The sequence below is a fragment of the Balearica regulorum genome, chromosome 7, assembly GCF_011004875.1.
Source record: "Balearica regulorum gibbericeps isolate bBalReg1 chromosome 7, bBalReg1.pri, whole genome shotgun sequence".
NCBI lineage: Eukaryota > Metazoa > Chordata > Aves > Gruiformes > Gruidae > Balearica > Balearica regulorum.
In genome coordinates this window covers 17,050,732-17,062,627 of record NC_046190.1, presented here as the reverse complement: position 1 = coordinate 17,062,627, position 11,896 = coordinate 17,050,732, and the positions used below count along the sequence as shown (strand labels likewise).

At 48.3% G+C, this 11,896-nt stretch overlaps 1 protein-coding gene across 1 annotated transcript; it reads right to left on the bottom strand.

The window, feature by feature from the left end:
* Positions 1-1,537: 1,537 nt before the first annotated feature.
* On the bottom strand, positions 1,538-3,087 carry LOC142602498 (homeobox protein vent1-like). The gene is made up of 3 exons (XM_075757514.1): positions 2,835-3,087; positions 2,444-2,673; positions 1,538-1,897 (listed from the first exon to the last, which is right to left on the bottom strand). The coding sequence occupies exons 1-3, from the start codon at positions 3,070-3,072 to the stop codon at positions 1,538-1,540; spliced, it is 828 nt and encodes a 275-aa protein (XP_075613629.1). The 5' UTR covers positions 3,073-3,087.
* Positions 3,088-11,896: the final 8,809 nt, after the last annotated feature.

Genomic DNA, 11,896 nt, shown 5'->3' with positions numbered 1-11,896 from the left:
CAGTGCTGCTCTGAGATGCAGCCAGGCAGCTGATGGGACAACATGTGCATTTCTGTCACTTTGAATGCAGACTATACAATGCAAGAAAGGTATAGCATAACTATTAATGCCTATAATTCTACACCTTGCCCTGACCAGCAAGTTTTCTTCCAACATTTCAACTTGGATCCTCTTGGAGTTAAAAATGCATGTGGTTTGGCACACTGTAATTGGAAAAAATTCCCTTTTCCCCTTCCAAGTCGTAGTTTCACAAGTGAGAAGCCCCTAGGCTATTAAATCAAAACTCTTGATGGCTCACTGGGTTGGAGGGTAAAAATCAGACTACAGTGCAACAATCAACTGCATTTAGAAGACCTTTCAGGTCAATTAAAGAAGTTTCATTAAAGTCCAAAAGAAAAGAAATAAGAAGTGTTAACCAAGCTCTTTCAGGAGAGGAGTGAAAACTGGTCCTAGGAAGAACTAAAAAACCAACAAACTTCAGGATTGCTAAGGCAAGAGTTTGAGCTACTCCTTTTAAACATTTCTCCAAAACGGTTCAATTTACTGAAAAAGGGTTTAAGATATGCAATTAGCATGGACAATCAAAGATGAAAAATCCCATTTAGACAAAATAGCTATGAACTGAATACATTTACACTCTTAATTTTTTTAGAAAGTGTTTTGGTAATTGTAAAACTTTAAAATTCTATACTGAAGGCTTGAACTGTTTCATTCCTATTTAAAGACACATTGACTTAATTAACATTTGTGATTAACATAGCTGATGTCTTCAGGTGGAAGATGGGACTGGAAATGCAAAACAATAAATTGATTAATATTCAGAATATAAATTGATTAATATTCAGAAGAGAAACTCACCAACAGTTTATCCTCCCTCCTGGAGGGTGCACTTAGCCAAAAGCACAGTGCAATGCAACTGGTAAGGTCTGGGCTCCCAAAGACATTCAACAACAGACAGACTATTTCAGTATAAGTGTAGGAAAGTCAGATAAGATGTATTAAAACATCTAAATCCTTCCCTGTTACTCAAAACGAAAGTCCAGGTGACCATGGTTGTTTGCACTGCACGAGCACAACCTTTGGCACATGTAACTGTTCAGATTTTATTTATATATAATGTATGGAAGACTGGGGATGTGCAATGAAAACCAGTTTCTTACCATGCCCATTTCAGACCAAACTTAGTAACTTTACCCTCCACCACGGGAAATTTGGCAAAAGCAAGTTTCAGCTACTGCTTTTTTCCCCCCTCCAGTTCCCTTTCAGCACCTTACTTTCAGTCTACTATCTTTCGAATTAAGATAGTAGACTACCAATATTAAAAAATTAATAGCCCGTTAAAATAAAAATTACTAAGAGTGGCATCAAATCAATAAATTTTAATATCAATTAGTACAAATATAAAATTATTCCTTTCCACATTTAACTTAAAATAATAAACACATACTCTTCCAAATCAGAGGAGAGATTCTGAGCACAAAATAATACATTACAGCATACTACACTTTTCCCCTTTGCCTGTCTCTTCCCTCTGCCCCTATAATGCATACAGAGGTTGGCACTGCTTGTCCATTTTGTTCTGGATAACTGGATGGAAAGAAGGATGAGGAAGAAAGCGCTGATGGCAGTATGGCAGCTCATTTGCCATAAAGCAGTAGGTGCTTTGCGATGCATCGTATCTGGGAAAGGAGAAGCTGAACTGCACAGCAGGCACAGGGGTAAAAGGCAGGAGTCTCTGGTGCTGTGGAGCAAAGGGGTAGTGGAGACCATCCTGAAACAGGGCTGGTGGGGTCCCTGGGGGGTAGCTGTAGAGTGGAGCAGGAGACACGAGACTGTGCTGGTGGTCCTGTATCTGCCTCTTCAGTTTCATCCTCCGGTTCTGAAACCAGGTCTTGATCTAAATAACAAAAAAGAACGTGGTGGGGATAGAAGAGACAAATCAGGGACTTTGCTTAAAAATAACATGCAAACTGCGAACAACTGTATCTCAACTGCTTTTGCCATTTTGATCCACTTGAATTGACAGAGTGGGACTGATGCTTTCGCCCTAGTTAACCGAGGACAGAGAGCTGGAGGATGCAGAGTGGTAGAGTGTCCATGTCCAGTGATTTTAGATTAATTACTCTGAGACTTTAAGACCGTATACAAGCTTCGCAAGGTCTATGCGGATCGCTGTGCATCACAAGGAAAAGCAGTTTACCTTATTAAAGAATAAGAAATAAAGGAACCTTGATACCTCCCCGGTAGAAAGTGCCCCCAAGTTCCCCGAGTGTTAACTCGTTAATCCCCGAGGGTTCCCACTACCCTTCCCACAGCCGCTGCTAACCCAGCTGAAGACAGACGGCTACGTCTGTTCAGCGCGGCGAAGGCCGACGCAAGACCACCGAGCCTGGCTGCCCCCGCCCGACGGCCGTGGGAAGGATCTGCTTCATCCGGGACCCACCTGGACCTCCGAGAGCTGCAAGGCAGCCGCCAGCTTCCTCCGCTCCGAGGCTCCCAGGTACTTCTGGCGCTGGAAGGTCTTTTCCAGCCGGCAGACCTGCTCCGAGGTGAAGGCGGTCCGTGCCCGTCGCTGCCGCCCGCAGGTCCCCGCCGCCGCGGCACGGTCCCCGCCCGTGCTCTCGCTCTCGTAGCCCGAGGACTCGTCGGCGCTCAGCCAGCCGCCGTCGGGGGCTGCAAAGAAGGAGGGGAGGGACGGCGGTGAGGCCTCTTTCCCTTGGCTAGGCGGGGGGTCCCGCAGCCTCCCCTCGTCCTGCCGGGCCGTTGCACCAACGGGAGTCGAGGTCGTCGCCGCTCGCTCCCCTCTTCTCCCTCCCGGTGCCCTCTTCACCCACCTGGCTCTGACGGATACGCCTCGGTGGGCTCCCGGGGACTGTCTCGGCCCCGCTCCGCTGCGCAGGGCTCGCTGTGCGTGGGCTGGCTCGGCCGCGCCCCCCGCGGTCGGGGCTCGGCTCTGCCCAGGAGGGGGGTACTGCCGAGCGAAGCGGGGGCGCGGGGAGGGGGCGCGCAGCAGATGTGGGGTCTGACCCCGTGGGGCTTGGTCTGTGCCAAAGGGAGTTCGGTCTGGTTCATGGTGGAGAGGGTCTGGGGGATCGCCGGGCTCGGCCTGCCCTTATATGGGCGCTCCGGTCCCGGGCGGGCTCTTCTGCAAGTGTGAACCCACATCAAAGTGGGAATCGAGCAGAGATAACAGCTGCTAGCGAGGAGGAAAGTTCACACTTTTTCAGCTCTGTCAAATGCCTACAGCCCCTGGCTCCAGTGTGTCTGCGGGGCCGGGGAGACCCCATTGAAGTGCAAACCTGCCCCTCTCCCCGGAGGGCAGGGCACGGGCAAGCACAGCCCCGCAAAGGGGCGTTTAAAGATACCGACGGTGGCGATAACAGCGGGGTTTTATCCACTCCCTTTTCAGCTGCGGGGTCCCGCATTGCGCGGGTACCGAAACCAGCGCCGAGACTGCCTGGCTTGGCCCGCACCGTCGGGGCGCGGGGCGAGGCCGAAGCAGGGATGAGGGATGAAGGATAACGTAACACCGGGCACTTCACCTCTGGGAAGCTGTGGAGAATGGCCTCCCTGGAAAAAGCCGTGGGGGGCCGCTATCAAGAAGTCCCTATCCCCGAGACATGAGCCCTCACCCCCTGGGACCACGGCAGGGCTGTGGGGTTAGCAGAGCCGCGGGTCCTCTCAGCTTGAACTTGGCGCCGTCTGTCTCGCCAGAAAACACAACCGATCTCCCAAAGAGTTTAGCGATCAAAGCACTAAGTGAGCAGCGAAGCTCGCACCTCTTCAACTTCAAACTATCCCAATCCACACGTCGCTTACCGAGAAGGACGATGCCCTTGTTATGCCGGGAGGACACCAAGACACCCCCCTAGCAAAGCTTAGTTGGGGAAGGGGCATCTTGGCAGCTCAGCCCGCGTCCGGGCTCTTCTTGTGTCCAACTTAAACCCAGCTTTTAGCCACCCCAGTGAAAAAGACCGCACGAACCACGACCCCACTGGCAGTAAATGGGCACCATAAACCTGGGTCTGACGGGGCGGGAGCTTCTTTCTTTTTTAATAGAGCAATGATCTCGGTTCCCACACATAAGAGTAGATGAGTTTTCTTTCTCAAAAAAAAAAAAAAAAAAAAAAAAAAAAAAAAAAAGTCAAACACGGCAACCAAACTAACTCCCCTCAAAACTCCCCAATTTGTAATGAGAGATCAGGGGAAAAAATAATATTCATGATATCTATTTTTATTTTTTCAAGAGTTTCCGTAAGTCCCTGGCCACCGGAACGGACAGTGCCTTACTGACCCCTCCCACCCGCAAGGACCACACTGACTTACCCCAGCTCTGGCCACAGGGGACCGATACAGCCGAGGCCCTAGAGCAACGCAAACACCTTACCAAGCCCACAAAGCCCAGGATCTGGATTCCTCCTGGAGCTTTGTTTGCAACACCAGCTCCTAAAGGCAGGGATGGGAGAGGCCGTACTTGCCTCGGCACAGCCCTGATAGAGAGATCGTTCTGGTCCTTACGGGGTGCTGGGCACAGCCACTAATGGAGATTCAGTGACTGCTGGCACAAGACTGTCATTTTGGCTGATATGCATAAGCCACTGCAAATGCCCAAGCATTTGAACACTGAACTGGAGACCAGACTCCCTCCTTGGGTCAGAAACACATACCTGTGAGTGCTGCTGACTCAACCATAACAGGGGAGTGTTTAAACCCCACAGCATTTCCTAGACACATTTCAGTCAAACAGGCATAGGCGACTCACTGGTTCCCAAAAGAGCTAAGTGCCTGCACATTAATTTTAATAACTTATGGATTTAATAACTATTCCCAAACTATTCCACCTGTGTATGGTCCCCTTTTTTTCCTGGAGCAAATGCACCACCATATTCACTATCACCATTTTATTTCAAGGCAGCCATTTCTGAATAACCCCATGAGTGGGCAAATCCAAGCAGAGAAACTCTGGCTCCACCATGTATAAACTCACCCACAGCAAGTTGTTCCTTGTAATGCACTGTGTACTGTCTGCTGAGCTGCCTCACCAAAAACAAGTTTGGAGGTAGTATCTGAAAACCACTGGAATTCAGGAGGTCCTAAGCTGAGCACGCACCTGCCCAGCAAGCAGCATGCCCCCCTCTCTGCAAAGACAGCCTCCACACCCATTCTCCAGCAGATGAAACCTATGCCAAGCCAGGCAGCCCAGTGTCCCCTGTGCCCTGCAGTCCCTCCACCTGGGCACAGAGTGACACCCAGGGACTACCATCTAGGGAGGGACACTTCATCCCTACTGCCAAAACTAAACCAAGCACGAGATGACCATTCGGTGCTCTGCCCAAAGAGACCAGCATGTGCATTTGTATTTATACATTATGTATCTTATAGGGGGGAAACTGTTAGTACCCCTGAATAGCTGCTACCATTTCCCCTCTCATTTGCCTGAGGACTCAAGGAAGCAGCTGACCTGTCCCACTGTTAGCTGAAAGTCAATGAAAACGGATATTTATTTTTTTTTAATTAGAATCCAATCTGAATTGCCTGTTGAATAAGATATTTATACCTAATTGCCTGTTGAATAAGATATTTATTCCTCTCCCTCCCCGGATGAGCATAGCTGCATCTGTGGACCACAAAACTCTGGAACAGATGGGGAAGGGGTGGGAGGTGTTACGTGGCTGTTGTAGCCCTCATCAAAAGAGGTGACAGCTTGAGAAACTTGAAAACTTTGATGACCCTGGGTGTATAGAGGCTCTGCAGCTACAGTTAAACTCTTCCCTCACCTTGCAGAAATATGGTGGTTATAGGAGACACAAATTTACTTCCACTCAATTCTCTTGTATCACTTGAAACATTTTCATCGTTCAATTGATATATAACCACAATCAAAAATAAATCTAAGATATTTTAGGGAAATTACTGTCTTTTCATGTAGAATTCTGTATACCCAGAACTTGGGAATACTGTAGAATCTTGGAAAATACATGTATTTTCCTTACATGATTTATATTAAGAACAGAGTGGACCCATTTCTCCAAATCATATTTCAAAATATTTATTGTTCTGCATTTGCATGCCTTACAACCATGAGAAACACTCTTGCTTCAAGAAATGTACTGATAACTTATGTGCACTTGTAACTCAGTATGATACCCTGAAATTTAGGTGCAGTGATTAATGCAAGCATGTGAGAATTACAGCTAAGGTCATCAGGACAAAGTGCTCTTTTCATGTGAACTCTACGAGACTCTAGGGACAAATGGTAGATTTATCTCGCTGGTACACAACGGGGATATTTCTTTTGGGGCTTTGTGCATGCACACAAAGTATAAGTCCATGAGAACAGGCAGGACTGTAGCAGCTCTACATGCATGAAGGTATTTTGGGGGGAAGGCTCAGCCTATTTTCTAGGCTGCAAAGTTACTAGAAACTGAAGTACTTGTATTCCCCAAGAGCGTGCCAAGTCCTTCAGCATACTGTCACACTTATTTTTGTGTGACAGCATAAAAAAAAAAAAATAGCCACAAATTGCAAAACAGAAGAATAATCCTTCTCAAGAAAATTAATTTCTAGCATAATTGGGCAAATTTTCAGGCTCTAAACTTCCCTTCTGCTAGCCATGTTTGTGAGAAGTAGTCCATGAAAAAACAAAACCAAACAAGCCCATCGACAAAACTGTATACTGAACAAACTCTCATAGCATTTATCATGGATTAAGAATTGATATACTAGGTCACCAGACCTGAGACCTGCTGGGCTAAGTTACTGGCTCCATCATAGGCAGATCTCATTTCTTTTTCTGAAAAGCCAAAGTCGTCTTGACAAAACTGAAGAAGTGGGCTTGATAGAAGATGCAGTGAAGAACAACTACAATGCCACTGCACCCCCCCGGGAGAGGGGGGACACCCGAACACAAAACACTCATTACGTTTAACTGCACAAACAGACAGCAGATTTTTAGGAGAGAGTCTGTGGTAGCCCTTCAGAGCTAAGCAAGCTGACCGGGAAGAAGGTTAACACTGCTGGAAGCGCAGTCAAAACAAGATATGTTGCCCTGTTCCCTCCGGGGCCATAGAAAACCCAGAACTGTAGCTAGTCGCAGGGCCCGGCTGGGTGGGACAGTTGATCACTGTTTGTACCCTCCACTGCTCCCCTTTGGAAATGCTAACTAGGTTATTCAGCGCCTCCTTTGATGTCCTGATAGGTGCTATTAGATAGTCAATTAGGCACCAACGAGATCGATTGTTTCGGAATAGACGCTTTGCTGTTTGAAGTACCCGCGAACACTAACAGGGCCATCACCCAGTCGCTCCAGTTTGCCCACGGGAACAATGCGGGCTAACACACCATAAATAACAAATGCTACTGACTCACTCGGCAGTGCTGCGCCCTCTTCCCTTCCCGCTCACACGCTGCCATCCCAGATATTCCTATTCAGCAACTGTGGGAGCAAACACGCGCTTTGCATTAAAAACAATTTATCGGGGAAATCTCATTCAGTTCTTTGCGCAACTAGTGGACAAAGCGCCTAGATAAGTTAAGTAGAAGTTAGCTCGAAACAAAATAGTACTTGAATTCCCATGCATGTCATCACACATTGCCTGAGGACTTGTGACACCTCCACAGTTGTTCAGAATTGCCCAGGCAGTATAACTACGCACTAAAACAAGAATTAAAGCACTTAACCTACCTGAATACCAAAGAGCTGCCGGGATTAGCTCCCTCCTAAGTACCGTTAAAAGATAACACTACGTCGAGGCCTGGGAGTTTAAGAGACAGGTATAAAGGAAAGACTAGTAAAGTCTGCACAAGGAACAAACCGAGACCAAGAAATCTCTCCTATTGCTTCCTGCCCTCGCTTCAGTGGGGTTTATCAAGTTAATTGTCATCTAATTGCGTATCAAAGAAAGAGATAATGGGCAGCAATTAGATGTAATGGCCTGCCGGTCCGAGATCTCTCCCGATTAGCACACAACGCCGAATAACTTCACCTGGTTTGTAAAGAGGTCCCTGGAGTGGCTCCACCGTGTCTGGGAGCTGCGGGGGGCAGGGAGGAATACCCCAACCCTATTCCCAGTCCCCTTTGGCTGCACTCGCCAAATTGGGACAGGCATTAACGAGCGCGGGCTGCAGACGGCTCCCTGCCATTACCGCTGTGCTAATTCAATCATGTTTCTCCCCCCTCCGCGCACACACTGCAGGGGAGAAAGACTTTGAAGTTAGTGCTCTGGCAATTTTCCCCTCCCACTCCCTTTTTCCTCCCCGGGGAGCCCAGCTTCCAGGTTATACAGCCTCTTCCTCGAGAGCCACGAGTGTCGGTAGCTCCAACAGTTTCACCGCACAAGCATTAAACTGCTCCTCCCCAGCTAATCGGCTCAGTTTTTCCATGTGCAGCTGACTTGCAGACAACGCTTTGTCTTGCCGGGGACCATTCCGGTACTGATGGTTATTGATGCGATTAAAGACACAAAGGGGAGCGCTAGAAACCAAGGCGGGGGTGGTCCCGGCCGCGCTGGTGGAGCAGCCAGGGAAGTTACCTGCAAGGCGCTGGTCAGAGACGCGGCTGATGCCGGTCCTGCGGCGTGCAGCGGGTGCGGGGCCAGAGCGGGATCGTTCTGCTCTCCGGCGAGGCACCGCCACTGTGCAGGGGGCCGGCGCTGACACTAGTGCACCTTTATTGCCGCCGAGGGTAAAACACGGTGGATGAGAAATTCAGACAAGGACGAATAAAACATGAAGGGATGTCTGAGTTTCTCCCAGATCAAAACCTGCAACCACGTTTTAGTAAGAGAATTGGACCACTTTAGTAAAAATGAAATTATTTCACATACAGCTTTCTTGACCACCGGAGTGTAGTAGTTACTTTCTAGAGAAAGCCGACTCTTGCAGGTAGAAGAGGAATTATCATGTAGATACTCGGAGGAATATGCTATCATTAGGGACTCGGAAAAGTGAGCATTACCTCTCGCGTTCTTTTGAGCAATTGTCAGGAAACGGGGCAACATTTGCAAGCGAGCGCTGTCAAAACACTGGCAAGGCATTTCGTGTGCTTGTTGAGTATACATGTGTCCAAGGAGTCATTATGTTAAGTGATCATTAGCACCTTTTCAAACAGAGCCCCGTTTCTCCCTCGCCAGCAGTTCTGCAGCTCATACCCCAAAGACAGGACACCCCGTTAGCCCCGCTCACCAGCCCGCGCCCCTAGCACGAAACCCACCTGCCTTACCATGATTACAGGAAGGCACATACACGCACCCCACAAGCAAAGCCTCCACCCCCCGAGATTGCCCCATGGTCGATGCCGCTCGGCCCCGCAGGCCTGCTTGTCCCACCGTGGTCCTCACAACACCCGGTGGGCTTAAATCATGGCAAAGACTGCAACACCACGTGTTGTCCCGGCAGCCCCAATTGCTTCTGGCTTGCTCTAAACTTTTGCACAGAGGAGGAACTGGTCCCCCCACCCCTCCGAGCACCGCTGGACCTCAGTCGAGCTGTGCTCAGGTGCGGGCAGATGCAGCGTCAGGCCAGCTCTGGGCTGCCCTCCCATCGCCTGGCCCGGCGGCTGCGGGGAGCCCGGTGCTGCGGAGGCGCCGGCTCCGCTTTACGAGCCTCGGGGCCGGGAGGGTAAATCCGGGGGATGACGGGAGAGACACCCCGGCAGGGCTCAGCCAGATCTGCCCCCGGGAGACAGCTCACCCGAGACATTTGGAGACCCCGATAAGATGCTCTCCTGCCTCTCCTCTCCCTTATTACCCTTTTGGGGCAGAGGGGTCCGCCCTCGCACAAACCCTGTCCCCACGGAAGCAGCTCCCCTCCGCGGGTGGGAGCACTTTGTTCTCCTTCTCTCCTCCCGAGCCCTTTCATCTCTCTCGCACTTCCCCCGGGGCCCAGCTGCGGATGTGCCCGTCCCCCTTCCCTTTTCCCCCCGCCCCCCCGCATTTGGTCCGGGGCTGGGGCGCTCCCGCAGCGCTGCGGGCAGCCCCGGGCCCGGCCGGTCCCCTCGGAGGGTGCTGCCCCCCCGCCAGGCCCCGATGCCGCCGGCTCTGGCTTCTAACAGCATGAAGGTCTGTTCGTATTCCTTTTGTACGGGGTGAACAAAGAATTTTGAGGAGAGGTAGGGTCCTCCTCTGTGGCCATACAAGATTATAAAGGGATCACCTAACCCCTCTACCACCTACCACTATGTCCTGGAAAATGGGATAGCCTAATGGAATCTCACGCTTAAGACTTCCCCCCCCCCCCCGGCAACCTATATTTATTGACCTTGACTGTTTTGGAACTTTAAAATGTCACTACTTCAAAGGAGAGAAAATATTCACTATTGCAGAAGTCTTTCTGGAAACGTGCCAGTTCCCTAATGACATTTAAAAGTCAGAGAAAATTGCAGATTTTTTTTTTCTTCGAATCAGTATAACCGTTTAGTAATACCTGACTTTGAGAAATAAGCCTCCATTCAATGGGAATTTTTACCTCATGACAACAAATTTATTTAACCCCAAGCTGCATCATATTCCTGAAGAGATCTCAGCAAGATTGTTGGCACTTGAGCCCTTATTACTTTTCTGAAACTTGTATTAGAACCACATTAATTGTACATTGTAAGCAAATACTAGTATCTCAAAAGGCTAGAAAAATACAGCATGGATTACAAAATAATTAAGGAGACTTCCAAATGCGACAGCTACTCAGAAAATCAAAGGCCACAGCCTTCAGTGGCACGTAATGTTGCTTTTTGCCGGGGACGCGTACTCAAGTGGCAGATTGGCCCCTGTATACAAAAGAAAATAGGTGTGTCCAAGGATGAGTGACACAGAACCTTCAGATCATTCATTATATGAGCCCAGATTACAAGTGTGCTGGAAGTCTTTTAATAACCCTGGAGATCAACTCTAAAGTGATGGGAATTTTTATTGCTCTTTTCATGTTAGTTGACAATTGACTTTTTGAAAGATTTATGGCAACTTACATCAGTCAAGGATCATTTCTCAGAACCCTTTCTCTAGCCTGAAATCAGGCCATTTGGATCTTAAATTTTCTAGAACACTATTTGAATAATAATAAAAAAAGTGCATAGCAAAGCAGTAACAAACTTTACTACCATTTAGGGAAAACCAGCTTTGGGATGTTGCATTTCTTTTGATAATCACCATCATACCCCATTAGGTGTGCGTAAGATGCCGAGATACTATTTTGTTGATAAGAAATTTCTAGGCTAGATTCTTTCCAAGATCCGTTTAGTACTAATCTACCGAGGCCACACATGATAGTGTTACGATATATTTACATATTTATTTAGAAAGTAAAGTTTTTATCTTAAAATCATATTCTATATGCTATTTAAAGGGCTCCAACAGAAAGAATCCGTTCTGCTACTATAGCAAGCCCAGTATTAAGTAGTAGTAATAGGTGCCTCCACATGTTTGGTTAAAAGCACAGCCCCATCAGAGCAAGTGCCACCTAGGAAGCAGCTGAAGGGGTTGGATATCTGCTTTAGAGGGCAGGGGGAAAGTCACACTTTTTTGCACTCACCCTCAGTAAATTGCAGGGGGTCAGAACAGATCTTGAGAATAAGGAGTCTACACGTCCTTTAATGAAGAGGAACTCAGGGCAGGGTAAGTAGCTCCACAATGCTTGTGGAAGGAATTCACATGAAAGCTGAAAAAAGTTTAGGTTTATTAAAAGATTCCATTTATATTAGTGTTTGCCCCACTCGTGCTTCTATTTTACACAGTTGCCTATAAATGCAGTGGCCTGAAGTTCATGATCCAGATTATCCAGTATGTCTCTGTAAAATTCTTTGCTCAGTGGTGCATCATGACTCCATGAGGCAGTTATAGACAAGGGCAGCCCAGATAGCTATCATTAGTGCAAATCTTCCTTATTCATAGTCCGTATCAGAAGG